This window comes from Chelonus insularis, unplaced genomic scaffold (assembly GCF_013357705.1).
Source record: "Chelonus insularis isolate UGA/USDA-ARS -01 unplaced genomic scaffold, ASM1335770v1 contig_3_pilon, whole genome shotgun sequence".
NCBI lineage: Eukaryota > Metazoa > Arthropoda > Insecta > Hymenoptera > Braconidae > Chelonus > Chelonus insularis.
Window position 1 is genome coordinate 1,463,596 of NW_023276556.1, and position 20,476 is coordinate 1,484,071.

General features: G+C 32.0%; 2 protein-coding genes across 8 annotated transcripts in view; one reads left to right on the top strand and one right to left on the bottom strand.

Moving 5' to 3' along the window:
• Positions 1-20,333, bottom strand: part of mRpL38 (mitochondrial ribosomal protein L38) — a 28,889-nt gene extending 8,556 nt beyond the window's left edge. Inside the window, exon 1 of the mRNA XM_035085676.1 lies at positions 20,146-20,333. The gene's annotated coding sequence lies outside the window, so the exon portion shown is untranslated. The remainder of the gene's footprint in view (positions 1-20,145) is intronic.
• On the top strand, positions 114-20,148 carry Mical (Molecule interacting with CasL). Of its 7 annotated transcripts, XR_004690496.1 has the most exons (19): positions 114-293; positions 408-580; positions 4,175-4,551; positions 5,066-6,577; positions 7,022-7,144; positions 7,230-7,463; positions 8,031-8,270; positions 8,556-8,694; positions 8,824-9,149; positions 9,233-9,559; positions 9,657-9,868; positions 10,023-10,204; positions 10,329-10,453; positions 12,875-16,342; positions 16,427-16,456; positions 17,057-17,198; positions 17,276-17,710; positions 17,824-18,563; positions 18,856-18,946. XR_004690496.1 is itself a non-coding variant. In XM_035085667.1 (18 exons), the coding sequence occupies exons 2-18, from the start codon at positions 4,255-4,257 to the stop codon at positions 18,950-18,952; spliced, it is 8,004 nt and encodes a 2,667-aa protein (XP_034941558.1). In that variant the 5' UTR covers positions 114-580; positions 4,175-4,254; the 3' UTR covers positions 18,953-20,148. The 7 variants fall into 7 exon arrangements, 1 of the variants encoding a protein (XP_034941558.1); XR_004690495.1 differs by having other exon boundaries at positions 114-580; XR_004690497.1 differs by lacking the exon at positions 408-580.
• Positions 20,334-20,476: the final 143 nt, after the last annotated feature.

Genomic DNA, 20,476 nt, shown 5'->3' on the forward strand with positions numbered 1-20,476 from the left:
TAACTCTCAGCGTAACCAAAAGATGTCAGCATGGGTTCAATTCGGAGAAAAAAGGTGAAATGAATGGAGAACGGCGCTGGTATCTGGCACGCCTTTTCCACTCTCCTACTGAGGAGAGTATAGTAACCCAACCTGAACTCCACACATTTCTGGTCAGTTTGGAGCGTTTTCGAGTACGATATAGAAACAAGTCGGCCAGTCGCCACGGCCAACTTCACTCAATCGAGTTTTTGTTTCTCAGTAGCATCATCTCGTGAAAAAGTTCTCTGTAACATTGCAATGGTGGACGAGTGGTGAGTCCACTGAATTTTCTTTTTCATTTTCTTTCTTTCTCTTTCTCTTCACCTATTTCTCTTTCTCTCTTTACTTTTTCCACTGCACATTAAAACTACAAATCGTTGGTACAGTGTCGTATGTTTATTACTACCCACTTTGCCAAATCATATCATCATGTGAATCATTGCTATCTCTTGTGAATAAGCATGTTGTAAATAGAAAGCCAAGTGTAGAATTGACTCTCGAGAGTGTTCAGCACGCGTGTGAATCTACGGATGCCTCGCCTAACGATTCTACTTGAAATGTAAGTAAAAAAAATAATTGCAACAAAAAATGAAAAGTGCTATTTAAAGTTGTTGGAAGAAAGCAAAATAAAATCATAATAACTCTATGGCAGGAGTTTTAAATGCATGGGTATTTAAATATTTAAATGTCTATCAATGACAAAAGCCATCGGTTTGATAAATAAATAAGTGACTTACTGTGCGTTTTTCATAAGTATTAAATTTAATTTAAAGCTTTGAAATATTTCAAAGAATGCACCTAAACTGGGTGGGGTAACTATTGAATATTATTTGACACAGTTTGTGTGGTGTTTATTAATTTATCTTGGTCGAATTCTTAATTTGACAGTCATAATGCCGACGACGACGACGACGACGACGACGACGACATGATTGTAATGACAATGACCGAAGGAAATATGTAATGTGTAATGTTAAGACGAAGAAGGACGTTAAGGTTCATTGAAAGTCCAGTGTCGTTGTAACCAGACAATCGGAGTTTACTTCGATCGAATCACCAACTATGTATGTACTTTACTTTCTTCATCTTTATTACAACGTCGTCTTCCACTTCGTGTTCATACGACTTCAATATACTAAACCAGGCCGGTCAACAAACCTGTGATTGCAGCAAACTCGCAAATTGCTGTAGCAAAACTAAAAATAGATAATTTTTTTTTATTCTTATTTTTACATTTACATAGATTGCTTTTATTATTTTTCTCTTTTTCATCGTGGATGATTGCATGCTGACGCGCAATTACTGCTTGCGTGTATTACTTCGTCATGATCTAACTACCATAATAAAACATAGTCTCCTTGTAGTTTTCCCAGAAAAAATGAATTTATTTTGTCATTCAATTAATTAAATACCAACTTGTATAATATTTTACATTTCCCATTGTTTTTTTTGTTCCTAATTGTTGACGTTAAATGCACGTAAATAAAATTCAACTCTCAACAAACACACTCTATAAGAAAAACACTTTATTCAATAGATGATAATAGACAAAGGTACGCGAATGAAGTAAAAATCTTAATGAGTTTCAATGAATAACAATGCAGACTTACAAATGATAATAGATGCGATAGAAGTGGGATAATTTTAAAAAGTATCACAATCGTAAAGTACAGGAAAAGACAAATTATTTGAATGATTTGACTTGAGAAAAGATACAAATGACCATGAAAATTTACTATTTAGTAATAAATTTATTATTCATTCATAAAATTCATTTAACTGAGATGTTAATTATGATAATTGGCTTAGACTGATATAGTAATAATATGAGTGAATATTACTCAACTCTTCAGTTTTCTTGATTAAATATTAGAATTTAAACTCCAAAGTGCATATAAACATGAGTTTTGTTTTTATTTGATACTCAACAACAACTGAATACAGAAGTGCGTGGAAGAAATAGATAAGAAAAGATAGTCATAGAGAAAGGTAAACTAAGCAGGAGAAAAATCGAACTAGACTTGAGTTATGCCATGTATCTACAAAAGCCTTGGTAGTATTGAATAGAATATACTAACAAGTTATTCAGTAGTGAAAAAAAAGGTTAAAAAATTAATTATGCGTGTTGAATTCTTATATTTGGTGTGTACAATAAATTAACATACATTATTAAATTCAATAGGAAAATCATCAGTGGTGTATAAGTATAGAAAACTATTGAGAATAACTAAACAGGTTGATAAAAAATTATGTTATTTATTATTCCAGTAGAATGTTTATTGGATATATTTATTTTATTTATCGAGCATATAATAGACATGATTCATGGTTGATCAAAACAGGTGTAGTAGAAGTTAAATGGAATAGTATGAAGAATATTAAAAGTTTGATAATAATAATTACCTTAAGAAAAGGATAAATACGTGTAGTAGCAAAAGAAAAAATATATAATGAGCTTTATCATGCATTGACAATGTAATAAGATAAAAAAATCATTTAGAACTGGTAATTAAAAGTAGAAGTAGTCTAGAAATATTTTATGTTTTTCAATAATTATAAAAGCTATTAAATATTTTTTATTAATCAAAAATAACTAAATTGAAAATAATACAAGAACAAAAATATTGATAGTTAAAAAAAAAAATTCAACTCTCTAATAAAGACTAAGAAACCACTACCATGACTAGACAACTTGAAAATTTATACCTAAGAAAAAAACAATCCTTGAACAAAGCTATGATTTGCTGTCAATTTAATGAGATTTCACTCAATCTAAAACTGTTTAATATAATGTAATTTAATCTGACATAATTCTCTTCCTCGTGAAAAAAATCCACAGGCATTGTCTCAAGCATAAGTAGATGAAAGTCGTAGACTTTTAAATAGAAATAGGAAAAGAAAAAAAAAACTAATTGTTGATGTTATTCATATAGGCGTAGATTATTATAAATTATATGATTTAAAATCTCTCTATATCTTTGCTTTCATGCTGACGTGATAGTCTTCTACATTTAGCATCCAACGCAAACTTCACCACGAGATCCCGATGAATCACACGTTTCAAGCAATGGAATCATATATACAACCTACTCGAAGAAATTGCAAAAGTGTATCTATACATTGGCTAGCTGATATCCAAGTATCAGATCAGTCGTAGGTTTTTCATATCATTTGGAACGTGACCAGCTGGCCTGATCGGCGCCGGCCCCTTCGATAATCCATATTCGTTCGTCACTTTATGAGTCACGATATATTCACACTTATTATTATGATCGGAGAGAGGAAATGGAATCGATAAGAGAGAAAAAAAAATATATATATATTCAAGGTCATGTAATTGCTTTATCATCATAAGAATTTGCGTAACTGCATCTTGATTCTGATCGCAACACTTGGAATAGATTGATGAGGATAAGAGGGCATAGAAGCCTTTCAAGAGGTTGTACTGTCCCCCCTGTAGTCTATACTCGAGTGACGTCTTAATTCTTGCACCGAGAAGTGCATCGTGGGGTCAACGTAGCAGTTAGTTCAAGCTAGTCGATAGTTCCGCGTTGCCAAGCCAATTAATGTCATCTAGATTTCATCTCTTATCTGCTGGTGGTGGTAACAGTACTATCATCATCAGCCGAGTTTTATCGATTTATTTATTTAATATTTAGTTAATTGTCTTTGACACCTACGAAAGGCAGAGTTAAATTGATGTCTACGTTCTAATTCGGTGGAGAGATTGCTGCATCTCGGTCGCCCACTTGGACTTTAGTATTTATAGCACAGCCACACGTTTCTGTCAATGTATTCCTATGTTTATTCTCATGCAAAGAAGCGTCTGTGGCTGCTGTCCAACATTTTATTCTAACATCTTCAATATTATCATGATGATTTTTTGTTAAAAATATGAATTAAATATAATTATAACAATCATTGTTGATTAATGTTGTTTAATTATAAGATGTTAAAGTTGTAGAAAAATAAAAATGAGTTTTTCATTTCTTAAACGCTTGCATGCGTTCGAGAGTGCCAGCTCTCAGGTGAGACTGATCTACTAAATAATCAGGGCGCGGGTTTTAGCGTGAAGCAATTCTGACGATGATGGCTTTTGTCTGTTTTATTTGAGTTAAGATAGAAAATAACTGAAAGGATTATTATTTTTCAGGAAAAAATTATGCTAAAAAGTGGACTGTCAAATTAACTGTCGAGAGATTATAAGACAGTGAAAGAGAAAGAAAGATCAACATGATGCAGGACCACGGTCATCATTCGAGTAGGAAGGCAGTTGCTACTTCGCCGGAAGTTGCGATGGCCAGTGAGGTCTTTGATCTCTTCTGTAATGCTACGACGTTGAAAACCATTCTTGGACACTTTCGGCATCTTTGTGATCTTCTTAATATGCGGCCCAACACCTTTCCTCAATTCTATCCCAAGTTCAAGTCCAAACTGAGGTCTTGGAAGGCTCAAGCACTTTGGAAAAAATTTGATCAACGAGCCAATCACAAGTGTTACAATAGAGGGAAAGCTAGTTCTAACACTAGAGTGAGTATAATTTATCTATAAATTTACTATTATTTAATTCATTAGAAAAAATCGTATAAATTTAATGATTTCAAACATCATTAACTATTTTGAAATTGACCTTGATAAAAAATTGACGGTAGTTGAGATTGGATCAATTATTATGAACTCAAAGATATTCATTAAAATTATTATTTAATCCAATAGACGAAAAAATGATGACAGAACTATATAAATGTTAGTAAACAATTTTGTAATCATTTGAAGGTAATTTTTTTATCATAAAGTAATATCAAAAACATCTTTATTTTATCTTAGAAAATTTATTTATATTTATTCATTTTCATTTGACTGATGTAATATTAAAGAATAATTAATAATGATTCTAAAATGAGATTTGCTGATAAACAAATCAATCAACTTTATAGAAAACATCAATCTGACCTTCACCGTTATATGCTAAAGAGGCCAATAATCTATTTCTTGAAGCAATGAATCAACTCATTAACGAACAATCTCTTATCTTTTTTTTTAGGTTTTAATAATTGGTGGTGGGCCATGTGGTTTGAGATCAGCAATTGAAGCTCAACTCCTTGGAGCAAAAGTGGTAGTTGTTGAAAAAAGAGATCGCATGTCAAGGAATAACGTTCTTCACCTCTGGCCATTCGTAATTCATGACTTACGAGGTCTTGGAGCTAAGAAATTCTTCGGGAAATTTTGTGCTGGATCAATAGATCATATAAGCATTCGACAGTTACAATGTATACTCTTGAAAGTGGCTCTCATCTTAGGCGTGGAATTTCACGAAGGAGTGAGTTTCGATTCGTTAATTCCTCCTCCTGATAATCAAGAAGAAGGTAAAATAGGATGGAGAGCAAAAACAACACCACCAGATCATCCAGTCTCTCAATACGAATTCGATGTTTTAATTGGTGCTGATGGAAAACGAAATACTTTAGAAGGTTTTAAAAGAAAGGAATTTCGTGGTAAATTGGCTATTGCCATTACTGCTAATTTTATTAATAAAAGAACTGAAGCAGAAGCTCGTGTTGAAGAAATAAGTGGTGTAGCTTTTATTTTTAATCAAAAATTTTTCAAGGAATTGTACCAAGAAACTGGAATTGATCTTGAAAATATAGTTTATTACAAAGATGATACGCATTATTTTGTAATGACCGCAAAAAAGCACAGTTTAATTGATAAAGGTGTTATACTTCAAGATCATGCTGATACCGCTAAACTATTAGCAAAAGAGAATGTCGATAGAGATGCATTGATGTTGTACGCACGAGAGGCAGCAGAATTTTCAACTCAATATCAAATGATGGATATGGAGTTTGCAGTGAATCATTATGGACAACCAGACGTAGCAATGTTTGATTTTACGTCAATGTATGCTGCAGAGAATGCCAGTCGAGTATTAGAAAGACTTGGACATCGACTTTTGATGATTTTAGTTGGTGATAGTCTTCTAGAACCCTTTTGGCCAACTGGTTCGGGATGTGCGCGTGGTTTTTTGAGTTCTATGGACGCTGGTTGGGCTATTAAAGGTTGGGGAGGACCATTGTCACCATTGGAAGTGTTGGCAGAACGTGAATCTATTTATAGACTGTTGGGACAAACGACACCAGAGAATTTAAACCGAGATTATGCTGCTTATACATTGGATCCTCACACGCGGTATCCAAATCTAAATGTCAGATCTGTTTCGACAAGTCAAGTTCTTGGTTTATTGGATACTGATGATCCTGACAATATTAAACAACCGTCCGTTCAATCGACTGATATTCCGAAGAAAAGAAGAAGACGAGACACACAAATTCATCCTGATACTCTTCTACACTGGCTACAGAGACAAGTGGCTTTATATGATAAAGTTCAGATCACTGACCTGACTACTTCGTTTAAAGATGGCCTAGCGACCTGTGCTATTATTCATCGATATAGACCAGACCTAGTAGACTTTCATTCTTTGAAAACTGATGAGGTAGAAAAAAACAATCAACTGGCTTTTGATGTCTTGGAGAAGGAGTTGGGTATCTCGCCGGTAAGAACAATAATTAGCAATTGATTTCATCTTTTCTTTTTTTTTGATTGCATTTTTTCATTTATACTGCGAGTGTTTTTTTTAGCCATCATAGCGTTTCACTCATTTTTCTTCCTCAATTATCGTACATCACATAATCATATTCGTTAGAACTTATTTAAATATAAGTCAATTTATTAGTGAAAAAATTTGTCATTTCCAGTAAAAAAATTAGAGCTAATAAAACATTGTCTCTAAATTAATTATTGGAAATGTTCTTTATAAAATAAAAACATTCTCTATTTTTATGACGATTCGATACTAAAAATAACAGTTATTGAAAATAAAAATAGGGATGGTATGAAAAGGTTTCTATTCAATTAATTATTTGTCTCTGAAATATTATTTCCTATACCATCGATGTTTAATTGATCCACTAACTGTTCTTGTTGGATAATTGATTAGATAATGACAGGTGAGGAAATGGCCCGGTGCGACGTCCCAGATAAATTAGCCATGTTTTCTTACCTTACACAATTATATGAAGCTTTCCGCGGTGAAATACCTCACATAAAACATCCAAAGCTTGTAAGTATTAAACACTTGAACACTTTGACTTAAATAACATCATCTGGTTTTCCCTATTAACATTGACCCGTTAACTCAATATCAGGAGCCAGAGGATGATCGATCTGTGTATGATAAACAATTGTCACAATTGACACCGGGACACAAAGTACAAATTGGCCGTTTAACAAAACATGAAACACCAACTCGACCACGACACTCGCGTTCTTTACGACATAACATCGAAAATGTCCAAACGATGTTGGATAAAAAGATTGAGGGAAGCTTAGGAAGAAAATCACGTAAACGACGAAGCAATGAAAAAATGGGAGCAACTGTGGTAAGTATTTTTTGCTGTTTTTATTTTGTTATTATTACTTATTAATTTTGATCAAACAAGTTTTTTTGTTGAATTATTATTTATAAATCATCATTGCGTATAGCCTCTTCGAGAAGAAGAAGTAATACCTTCAATTGTTCAAGGAGTTATTATAAGCTTTGCCATCGTATCCATTGGTCTAATTTTTGCTGAATTATTGGGCATTGATGTTATTTTTTAGACATGTCCTCCATATAATTCAATTTAATTGTATCTCCCACGCCATTAGCCAGGCTTCTTATCCTTTTAATACATAAAAATTAGCTTAGTTTATCTAACTGATAGCCTAGAAAACAGTTATAATATGCAACTATTCGAACAATATTTTCAATGTGGTCTTATAGTTCTGCATTCAAAACGTATTTTTTTAGTGTTTTAAAACAATTTATTTTTCTAGATTAGCTATGTTTATAGTTTGGATAATTAGAGTAAAATAGCTCTCTTATTAAATTGATTTGTTATGAACTTTAAAGAATGGAGTTCGAAATAAATTATTCTATGTGTAATGTAAAAATTTGTACTACAAAGGAGGAGAGACAAAAGAGACTAGCAGACATAGTGAACAATCGGATTGAACGAATGAAGAGAAGACAGTTTTTACGACAAATGGCAACCCAGCAGTTCTATAAAAGCTTGCAAATGTTGCAAGCTAACGCGAAACGCGAAAAAGATGAGCCTTTTGAAGATTATTCCATATTCTTATATCGACAAACAGCCCCAGACTTCAAGGATCGAGTTAAAGAATTAGAGCAGAAAATTCTTTACCCAGTAAGATTTGAAAGAAGTTTGGTGTGGGAATGTTTAAAGTTTTATCCAAGTTTTATTAATGTGTTTTTTTTTACTACTCTATAAACGTTGTTTTACATGGAAACCCTGATCTAATAACAAGTTGTCGTGTGTGTATATTGAATAAACATTATAACAAACTTTTAACATATATGAAACATATTTGTAACAATATAATGGTTGATAAATAATCACTAATTGCTTGTAGCAATTGGAGACAATTAAGCTCAGAGTCAATATCTTATCGTCTTTTTTTATCATTTACAGGACAGAGACCCCAAAATGCCTCTTCATCATAAAGGAAACATGGACGAAGATTTTTCTGGACGAATTAAGGATATTGAAGATAAACTACGAGGTACTGCGCCGACTGAAAAAAAGCCTCGAGATCTTTTACGAGCAATTGGTAAGATTTAAGAGTAGCTATTTAATTACATTGAATGGAAAAAATTTTTTTTCAATCAATGGATATTGATGGTTAAACAATAAAGAACGGAATAAAAATCTAAGAGAATTTTTTTATGTTGAATCAAAGGTAAAATAGAAAAAACCGATTGGAATGTCAAGGAAATCGAGAAAAAAATTGAAGAGAATAAAATGGGTAAAGGCGTAAGGCAGGATAAGGTTGAAAGAGTGCCAAAGTGGAGTCGTGAGCAGTTTCTTGCTCGGCAAATTAAGATGGAAAAAAAGGGGAAAGATCCTAACGAGCCCGAACGAAAGTACGCTGAAATTGATAGTACTCTGAAAAATATCGACCGAAAAATTAAAGAAGGAAATGTCTTGGGACATAATAAAGTTTCTGCAATGGCAGAACAGTTTGCTAATAAAAACCAAGACAATGAACCTAAAGTTCAAAGATCTGTAAGTACTATATATAAATATTGATTTCTCATATCAGCTGATTGTTCAGTCTATTAACAATATTTTATTATTGGAAATTTTAGAATTCTAAAGCAGCGATAGTTTTACCAACTCAAGGGGGTTCTGAAATGTGCCATTTTTGTGATAAACGAGTTTATCTCATGGAGAGATTGAGTGCTGAAGGGAAATCTTTTCATCGTGGCTGTTTCCGTTGTGAATATTGTTCAACTTCTCTTCGTATTGGAAACCACACATTCGATAGGGAAAAAAATGGTGGTCGTTTTTATTGTACACAACACTTTGGTTTACCCGGTACAATGAAAACGAGAATAGAAAAGAAAAAACTTCCTTTGCTCAATAAAGAAAATATACCAGAGCCTTCAGAGAAGAAAAAGCCCGTCCAAGAGAAGGTAAAATATAAGAATCTTATGATAGAAATAATATTAAATAACAAATAAAAATGATAAAACCATAAAATATGCATCATAAATTATTTTGATTGTTTAGACACAAGCAATGAAACCAGCGTTAGATGGTGTTGTGGGTTTGGATCTTTTAGATCGCGGTCAAACACCAGAGAGAATAGAATTTGAAAACTTGGCTGGAGTATCAGATGCTGAGGAGGCTCATAGTCAAATGGATGAAGATGAATGGACGGATAGAAACTTTGGTGCTTCAGCTGCTGAGATGGGTTCCAGTGATGATATTTCCGATATGAGGTTAGAATCAGATTATTTTTTATTCACCCTCTATCACAACAATATTTACTTAATAAGACAGGATCTAAATATTTATGAATCAAATTAAGAAACATCAAAGAAATAAAAATGAAAATTAGAAAAAATAATGCATGAATAATTTTTTTTATTTCAGTGATTCAGATGAGGACAATGAGATCTACGAGGAAGCAATAGATCAACCACTGACAACGGAAGGTACGATAGAGTTGGCGAAGAATTGGACCCTGAGGTACTCTCATCCTCAAGCATCAGCTGGACATTCAGATACTGGTAGCAACGAGTATGAAGACTCGAGCGACGAATACACAAGCGAGGGTAGGTACCGCAATAGTAAAACGTCTGCGAAGCAGTAGTGCTAGAGCAAATTACGTAAATATATTCAGACAAATCCGTAATCCTGATGTAGACGACTTCAGACCTTGTTAAAATTTGCGTCTAGACGAAGAGAGTGGCACCGCAACCGAAGACGAAGAGGACGTGCGTGCTCGGGAGCTGAGAAAGCAGGAGGTGTGGCTCAAAGTACCACCGAGGGAGTCTGACACGGAGACTGGCTCGGAAACTGAGGTGAAAAAATCATCAATGGACTCTTCTTTGCCTCCATTACTCGAAAATCCATCCGCGTCCAGTGACAAACTTTCCGTAGAAGCATTGATGGGTAAAGAGGTAGATGTAGATATTAATGAGGGCTGTGGAGCAAAAATAGACCAGGTATTAGAGGATAATTTATCAAAAGGCGATGAAATTGATGAGATTAATTCAGATGTATTGAAAGAAAACGCTGAATTAATCGTTGAGATTTCACGTGCTGATAAGGATATAAATTCTGATAATGGTGGTAGCAACGGTGGTAGTAGTAGTAAAGATTGTAGTGTTGGTAGAGGTAGTAGTACTTCAAGGCTAGAGGTGAAAACCCGTCATGGTGAATCGCTCGGCTATTTAAATTTATTTGATGATGATAAATGCAAACGGAAATCCAGCCTTCCCGACCTTACTGTTCAACGTGAGAACAATGAAAATGATGAGAACGATTTTAAAACTCCAGCAAATATCGATGGGAATGTCAGAGAAACTAAAGACAATTTACCTGATTTGATCGCCTCTTCGCCACTTACCCACAGGAAATGTCCACCTACTGATCAATCACTTAATGATAGTTTTGTTGATGCTAGCGATGATATTAATATGAAAAATACTCCTGACAGACTTACAGACAAAATGATTACAGACGATAAAATAATAACAAAAACAGAAAATGACAAAATTGAGAATAAAATACCTAATAGTCAAGTTGAAAATAAAAAATTAGATTCTTTCGATATTTTAAAACAGGAATTACGAATGAGACGTAATAAAAAATTAACTAATACAGCACAATTGAGACCTTTGTCGCGGGAAACTGCACGTTCTAAGATGAATGAGTACTTTGAATCAGTAAATAAAAAACGATCTAAGAGTGTAGAAATTCAAGATCACTTACCAAGTAAAGAGGCTAATGAATTAGAAATGAGAACACATGTTTCCAGTAAAATAAATTCCCAAGACTTACAGAAATATTTTAAAAATAGCTCTTTCGATAGTTCGAATTTAGAAAATTCTAATTTAAATTTCAATTTAACTGAAAATCCTGTGAATAATATTAATATTGATGTTGAACGTGATGATAACAGTAAAAAAATAGTAGGTGATATAAAAAAAGAGAAAGGAAGTTTAATTTCATTGCGTCCGAAGCAAATAGAAGCTAATACAGTAAAAGTAGATAATTTAAATGAATTTAGTCGAGTCAATAATCCAAAATGTTCAAGTGAGCCTATAAAAAGAATATCAGTTACTGAAAAAGAAATTAATGTACCAAAGAAAACAATATTGGTGAGTGAAGGGTGTGAAGTACCAAAGAGACCGGAACGTAAACGTGTTTCCCAAGAATTAAATAGTTCATTAATAAATTATAATGATACTCCAAAGAGTCCAGAAGCTGAGGAAGTTGCCTCGAAGGTAGAAAGACCTAAAAATAAAGAGTTGTTAAAACCAATGAGTCGTAAAGCTGATGTTTACGATTCAAATAAATCTATAAGTTCTTCGAAATTCGGTAAAATGGCTAGAAAATCTCGTAATGATGAAGCTAATAAAAAAGAAAAATGCATTATATCTTAATGAATCTCAATTTGATAGCAAGCTTGTATAAAAAAAAAATTTATAGCGTTCTCCTCATGTAAAACTCGTGTGTATGTTGAAATGAATTTTTTTCTTTAACGATAAAATTTGTGAGATATTGATTAAATAAATGATAAAGTAATAATTATGATAATGAAATAATTGAGTAATTACTTAATAAGTGTAAATATTGTGGCTGATGGTAAAATTCATTAAAATGATAATTGTTTAAGCCTAAGACGTTTTGACCAGATAAAAAAGGTAACGATGAAATTTATTCGTATAAGAATGGTGTGTTTTTGTGCTAATTAACAGAATTAACAATGTGAAGAAATTCTTTATAGAGGAAAAAAAAAACAAAATTAATTATTATGTGTGTCTCCTAAAGTGCTTAAAAAATTCTCACACTAGAAATTTTTTATTCTATTCGTTACTTACCACAGCCAAAAAAAATTCTAATCTTATTACTGCACCGTTTGAAATGTTTTTCTTCGTTGTTTGTAATAATTAATTAATATCTCACTATTTATCGTCATTAATGTACTCGAATGTCTAGTTGATATGTTGCAAGTATTTTTCTTTAGTTTAAATATTATAAAACGTAACACGATACGGTTTTTATTTTTAATTTAATTAAATTAAAGGTAAATGTTTATGTTTATTTCTACATTTAATAATTTCTACATTTTTCATAATTTGTAAGCATTAGCGTATTTGCCTTTCTAAATTCTAATTACTGAGTCTGTTAATTAATTTGTTTTCAACCATTGAAACTAATTAGATTTTTTTATTATGCAAACTGATGAAAGTAATTAATAAATTTTTCCTTCTCAGGTGGCATCGGATGAAGAATCAAGCGAAGAACGCCAAGAGAATTCGGCTACAGAAATTTCTACAGATTCCGAGTTTGAACATGACGGCACGACTCCCACGCAAAATGAACCAGAGATTACAATAAATGATAACTTTGTGAGGAAGACTCGAGGTCAGTACATCGAACCAAAGAAGGTGCAGGTAAAAAGTCGGATTATAACACCTGTAAACGGGAAAGTAAAGCCAGGAGATAAGCGAGAGAATGAGACTACAAGCAAAATCAACAACCCGAAAGTAAATGACACTTCAATCCGTCCGATAAAAGCTGTCAATGCAATGCCTTTAGTTAATCCTCGAAAAGGAGATTACTTGTTAAATCGTACACACTCAACAGAAGGTATTGCTTCAAAACTTTCTTTGGAATTAAAGAAGAGATACTTACTAGGTGGATCAGTGTTAGGTGGAAGTGTCATAAAGTCAGGATCAACCTCAAATGTTGATACAAAATTGAGAAATTTTACTGATACTATTTCGCAACATCAGAAACTTCTTAATCCGGCTCCTGAACCTAGTCCAACCATGCAAGCATTCTTACAGGGTACTAATAAGTTAAGATCAACATCAAACATTCCACTATCGCCAATATTATCCCGGGAAATTTTGCCAGTATCTCCGTTGAGATTTAATAAATCTTCAGAAATAGAGAAACCAAAAGAACCTGTCATTGATTACGTAAAAGTACACCTGCCAGATTTAGTAAAGGAAACAAATATTATGAAATCGAAAACAGATTCAAATATACTTCGGTTAGGAATTTTAAGAACACCAGAAATGAAAAATGAAAATGAGAAAAAAATCGAATCCAATATTGAAGAAGAAGTAGTTAACAAAAGTGAACAGAGTAAAGAAGAATTAGAATCAAAAAGATTAATAGGAATTAAAGAAAACGAAGTGAATAAAGGCAGCACAGAAACACAGCTCAATTCTAAACATGAAACATCGGTTTCCCAACAAAATTGGAATAAAAATGAAATAAAAGAGAAAAAATCTAGTAAAGAATTTGAAATGGATAGCGATTCATTATCATCAGACTCCGATACTGAAGTGTCAGAAAATGATGAAGATGAAAACGAAGTAGAGAAAATAAAAGAAAAAGAAATTGAGCAACAAAATATATCAGAAAATTCTTCAAGATTGCGTGTTCATAATACAGATGAAGCTTTGGTACTTGACGAGAGAAATAATTTTAAAGAAGAAGATTTAGGAATGACCTTCGAACCTGACTCAATCGAGTGTATATTAAACATGAAAGAAGATGAGAAGAATGTAAAAAACGTTCAGCCATTGAGGCCAGTGGACTTATGGGTACGTCAATCGAATGATGACACTAAGAATAAAGAGATAGAGGCAGTAAAAAATGATTTAATGCGTTTAGATTTAAAAGAGAATGTTGCAAGTGTTAGCAATTGTAGTAGTCCATCTTCAGTAGCTTCAACAATATCAAACAAACAGAATGATTCAGTTGAAAATGATATTACAACAGCGGCATTAACAGAGACAGAGTTTTCCGAATGGGCTAGAGATGGTGATGGGTTTGGTTCAGCTGATCTAAAAGATGCTGAGTTTGATATGAGTTCTAGAACAACGTCGTCTAAGAAACTTCGAGGTAATGCTAAGATTGCTAAAGAAGAAGATCTAACAGATATCGAATCAACATCTGAACAAGTGTTTGGTAATAATAACAACATAATACTAGAGAATGATACATCAAAATTATTAGTAAACGGAGAAGATATTGATTACATGGATACGGACAATGAATCATTGTTAGATAGTCTTCGCGATGCAACAAATGTTCCATTAGTAAAGAATCGAGGTTTTGTAGAATTTGTTAATATTCCTGGGATGTCTACTTTAAATTCTAAAGAGTCAAAATCTTCTTTCAATGACGCTCCAATTGCCAGAATTGAAATAGAACAAGAGTTATGTTTAGACGAAGAAAAATATGAGACGTACGATGATGAGAATATTATTCAGATAAATTTAGTAACAATGGACGATGTTAAAGAAAGATTGAGTAATTGTAGTATTAAAGCTGAACATCAAGAAAGTGAGACAAATAAAGCATCTATAGAAGCCGTAAATAGAGATGTCATTCAATCAATGGATGAGGATAGTTTGTTGGTTGTTGAAACAGCTGAAGATACAACTACAAGTGAGCTTACGACAATTTTAGCAAGTCCTGTTTGTCCATTACCTCAGACTGAACCAGAAAAGGTAGAAGAATGCTCATCAAAAACAGAAGTAAACGATGTAAATAATCCGGATTATCTTGAATATGTTAAGCGCCTTCAATCGAGAATAGCAGAGTTTAGCAATGCAAAAGATTCTATTGACGTAAGAAAGTCTAAAAGGAAGAATTCAAAGAATACTCTCCAAGAAAAATCTGCAGAAATGATTTCAGAAGAAATTAAAAGTCAAGAAGCTAATATTAGTTTTAATTCACCTGCCACATCAAGAAAACTTGAAGAAATCACACGAGAACGTTCGAAACAAAAAAATTTGATTCAGGATTTATTGATGGATAAAATAGAAGCTCAAAAACAAAAATCAGCTGAGAAAAAGGCTAAAAGAGCGGCCCGAAATACATCCTTTAATTCTAGTATCCAATCGTTTTCGCCTAAACCTCCTCCTAATCTACCTCCGGAAGCTATCCATGACATGCCTTTGATTCCATCGAAAAATCCAATTCGAACGACTTTTGCAGAAGCTAAAAAGTCTCTAGATCCTCCAGTAGCTACAGAAAAACGACCTGAAAACAAATTAAGTCCCGAAAAGTCAAACAATGACTTGCAAAAAGTATTACTGCCAAGTATCGATTCTGGTTTAAGTGACTTCATTGAAAGTGAAGAGAAATTCAAGACTCCTGTTGCTCCTCCAAGATCAAAACATGAAGAAGCAAGAAAAACAGCGGAGAAAGCAAAACAAGAAGCAAGAGAGCGAGCGAGATTAATGAGCGATGAAGACCTAGGGTTAAGTCCTGAAGATAAAATACGTCAGTTGAGAATGAAAGTAGCTAGAAGACAACTTTCAATGGAAGATCGCCAAAACCATGATAATGATATAACACCTGATGTTAAAACGCGACATTATAGTTTTACTGCACAAAAGTCTGGATATTCATTGCAGCCTAGTAAAAGCACTGATAATATGAAGGCCTTTACAAAAAAAACACCAGTTGAACTTTTGCCAGCATCAAGTGCAAAATCTATGAGTGAATTAGCTTGTAACAAGGATTCAGAAGGCAAGAGTTCATTAGATATAGTTGTAAAGCGCGACAAAAAGAAACCTAAGGATCCAGAACGAAGGAGAAGTATTATTCAAGCAGTCTCAGATTTTTTCAAGAAAAAAGAGTCCACACCTTCTCCAAGTCATAAAGATAAAGGGTCAGTTTTCAGACTCACCACTAGATCTAAAGACAAAGGAAAGGTGAGAAAAATGATTTGTTGTTAAAACTTAATTCATAAACTAATTTGCTTAATTTATTATAAAAATTTTTCACAATGATTTCAGTTGTATAAGTGGTATTCAGAAGGCTGCAATGTAAGCAATATCAACCATTAAAACAATTATAGTTTTTTGTGTTGAGATATTTGTAGTCTTCATTATTATTTTAGCGTGTGTTATTGTGTATTGTAGTATTTTTTGTCAATTATTATTTTATTTTATTCACAAGGTATGAATAATCGACTTATGGGGCTAGTGAAGATAGCAAATTAGATGAGTTTCGAATCAAATAACACTTCAACTATTCAAATATACATTTATTATATATCAAAAAATTGTGTTCAAAATTTTGTGCTCTAATGTGCCGTCTTCAATAGCGCCTGAAGCCTTGTGGTTCTTTTTAATGGTTAAAAATTTTTCATAATATTCTGTGAGCATGATAATAATTTTTGGGGGCTAATGTTATTAATTTTCATTGCAGCATTTTTTAGTTTTTGTAGTGTAGGTCCTATTGCCATTTTTACATTCAACTTGTTTATTATCCATTTATAAATTAGAACAGTATCCAGTTGTATAGTGTTTTGTTGTCATAAACATATTTTTTTACGTATCGTAGAGTAGTAATAGATCAAGTATTTGTTTGGATGTTGACGTCAATTCATTAAAAACAAAATAATAACTGAAGTAAAATTTTAGCTTGACAAAATTGATACAAAATTTGAAGAGAGACCAAAAAGTGTATGTGAGCCTATGCTGATTGAGAACTTTAGGATCAATTCATCTCCACCTGTTCCACCGCCTCCATTAAATTATCCAGATACTTCAGTTCATGTTTCTGGTAATATACACAGATTTTCAATAGATAAAAATACCAAATATAATAAATTAATAATAATTTTTTGGTTCTATTAATAGATGATAGTCTGTCCGATGATGACTCTAAAATGACATCTTTTTTACCATCACAAATTCAAAAACATATTAATATTGATGGTCATTGTACTAACAGCAGTTCAAGAAAGATGAAAAATACAAAGAAAATGGTGCGACAAGCGCAATTGAAACGATTGAGGATTGCACAAGAAATTCAGAGAAAACTCGAAGAAACAGAGGTGAAGCAGCGTGACTTGGAAAGCAGAGGCGTAAGTGTAGAGAAAGCTCTTAGAGGTGAAGGAGAATGTTCTGGGCGAGAGGAAACAGATTTGCTAGGGGAATGGTTTGATTTAATGCGAGAACGTACAGAATTACGAAGATATGAGAAGGAATTGTTGGTTCGTGCTCAGGAAGTTCAGTTAGAAGATCGTCATGATCGATTACAACAAGAATTGCGAGAAAGATTAGCTGATGATGGTTTGTTTATTATCCTGTTTATTTTCCTTTGTTGTCTTAAGTGCTATCGAAGAACCTTGATGATTAAAAATCATAGTGATTTTTATATAAAACAATTCAATAAATAATTTCAGATCAGAAGAAAACATCAGCTGATGTAAAAAAAGAAGGAGAGATTCTAACAGAGATGCTGGAAATTGTGGCTAAACGAGACTCACTGATAGCATTATTGGAAGAGGAACGACAAAGGTGGCGTAAATTCTCGTGTCCAAAATTCATTGCACATTATTGCACCAGAAAATTTGCAAGTCCTAAACAAATCATTAACACCCTTGCACCTGAATCAATTTTTAAACTTCAGTTTTTTCCAATTTTTCTTATAATTACAATTATTATTATTATCTTTATAAACTATGGAGATTTCATTTGGAATATGTTTCTTCCCTAATCATATTTGAATATTTTACTACTCTTATTTTTGCTTGGTGGTTGTGGATTGCTTGCATGGAATGTATTTTTTTAAAATTATTATAGTGGACAAACTCAAGTATATGATTGACTGAGATTGCATGAAACAAATCATTGTAAGGGCATTATTATTTTTACATTTATATGAATTGTTTTCCATTGTTATTGTTAATTTTTTTATTATGTCGATGTGATTTATCGTGCAATATTTTTGAAGAATGTATTTTACTCTTTATTTGTATAAAGGTGATAATTAAACGTAGTAAAAAGTCATTTATTAAATATTTGAGTACTTATATTAGAATTTTGAGTTTTTTTTCATTGTATATTCGTCTTTGATTGTAAAATTTGGACAGAGAGCTCAACTAAGCAACATGTGATGTACTTGAAATTAATAGAGGGAATGGTAAGATTAATTTTAAATACACTGGAATCTTTATTAATTTGCATTTTTTAAATTATATATTATTAAAATATCATAAATATTATAATACTTCTACGTCGTGTAATTTGATGAAGATTCTATTGTGTTTTTTATTTTATTGTTTGCTTTGAAAAATATGCACATTACTAAGAACAACTAAATAAAAAGTTTATTTTGTTTAATAAGTAGTTTAAGCATGCAGAAAATAAATAAAATAATTGCAAGTAATTCTTAAGATAACAGTTTTCTACATTTAATAAACTTTCTTTTACAGGTATAAAAACGAAGATAAAGACATTGAGGCTCAAATGTTGGCTAAAGGCTTAAGATTGACATCAATTGACAAAGATGATTCCAAATATTTGGTGTAAAATAGTCGATAAATAAATAAGAATATCGACAATTAATTTTTATTGCATAAAAAAATAATCATGGAAAAAAATCTAAATTGCATAAGTTTATCTCTACTGCTTTACGATTTAAATTAATGAAAAATACACCATTTTTCAAACAAAAAAAATGACAAAAAATGGTCACAGTAATAAAGTTAATAAATTAAATTATTAAGTCTACAATATAAACATTATTGATGAAGTGAAAATATTTTTTAATACTTATAAATCTAATGAAGAAACGACAAGAAGCTGGGTGATATGTAAATTTTATAAACTTGTGAATCAAGAATATATTTTTCACTTGCAGAAGAGACTGGAACAGTTATTTTAAACTTCAGAGAAGAACGTATTAACGATAAAGAAAGTAGTGTCTTATCTATTGGAATTTTAGATGCTGTACAGTTCAATTTTTAATCAGCTGTAGAAACTTAAAAGCAATATACATATTAGATATAATTAGTTTTTACTTTGTTGTGATTATGATTAAGTATTAAAACCGAGAAATTCATGATTTAAGTAAAACAGAGTAAGATCAAGGCTTAAGCATCAACTGCCATCACAATTGGAAACTAACGTGCCTAAACCCCGGAATTGAAAGCTCATGAGTCCATTCAAGTGCAGTTTGAAGAACAAAATTCACTTTAATTTATATCTTTTTTTAACCTAAAGTATTTCGATTTCAATATAATTAAGTATTTTTATTACGGAAAACTTTCAATTGGTATATTGATTAGCCTAGTCTGTGACTAATGAATAAGTTTTAATTATGCTTTGCAACGAATGAAACCACAAGAATAAGCGATTAGATATAATAAATGCTCACTTGTAAGCCAAAGCTATGAATAAAGTTAAAATCAATGGGAAAATGGGTTGGGCCATCAAAAAAAGAAGGATTTGTCGTAATTAATTGAAAAGTAATGATAGAAATAGTCTGTATAATTATGTATATATTTATGATACTTATTAATCGTAAGTGTAATTAACTCAACAAGTATTTCAATGTAATTATTGACATTTGTGCTCACTATTTTCTTTAGAACATTAACCTATATTTAATATGCTTTGGTATTACGTTCGGTTAATGATTGAAGCAGTATTTATGTAAGAAGCATGTTACAAAAATGTAAGTATCCATAAAGTTATGGAAAATATAAAATTTTTTCACTTACTAATGAAACGTTGTTATTTCCATTACGATCCCTTTCTTATATCTTCATTATTTTCTAATTACTTAATCTCTTTAGAGATTGTCAACATCAGCAATTGAGTAAATGACACTTTAAGCACTTTATGCTATGACACTCAATGCACATTAGAGAAAAAGTATTCAGAAGTTGTTAAATGATCAAAAATAAAGTGAATGACTACATTAAATTAATACTAGCAAGGAAAATAACTAAAAAAACAAACTTGTTATGATCAATTATACGAATTATTATATGTCATATAAGAGACACGATAAAAAGCCGGGTTATAAAAAGTGGCGTCATTTGGATTCTA

Bases quoted from the DNA above. Each gene is read 5' to 3' on its own strand.
- Mical (XM_035085667.1), top strand. From the start codon at position 4,255: ATGATGCAGGACCACGGTCATCATTCGAGTAGGAAGGCAGTTGCTACT. The intron at 7,145-7,229 runs GTAAGTATTAAA...ACTCAATATCAG, and splicing joins ACATAAAACATCCAAAGCTT to GAGCCAGAGGATGATCGATC. The intron at 17,939-18,855 runs GTGGCGTAAATT...TTTCTTTTACAG, and splicing joins TTGGAAGAGGAACGACAAAG to GTATAAAAACGAAGATAAAG.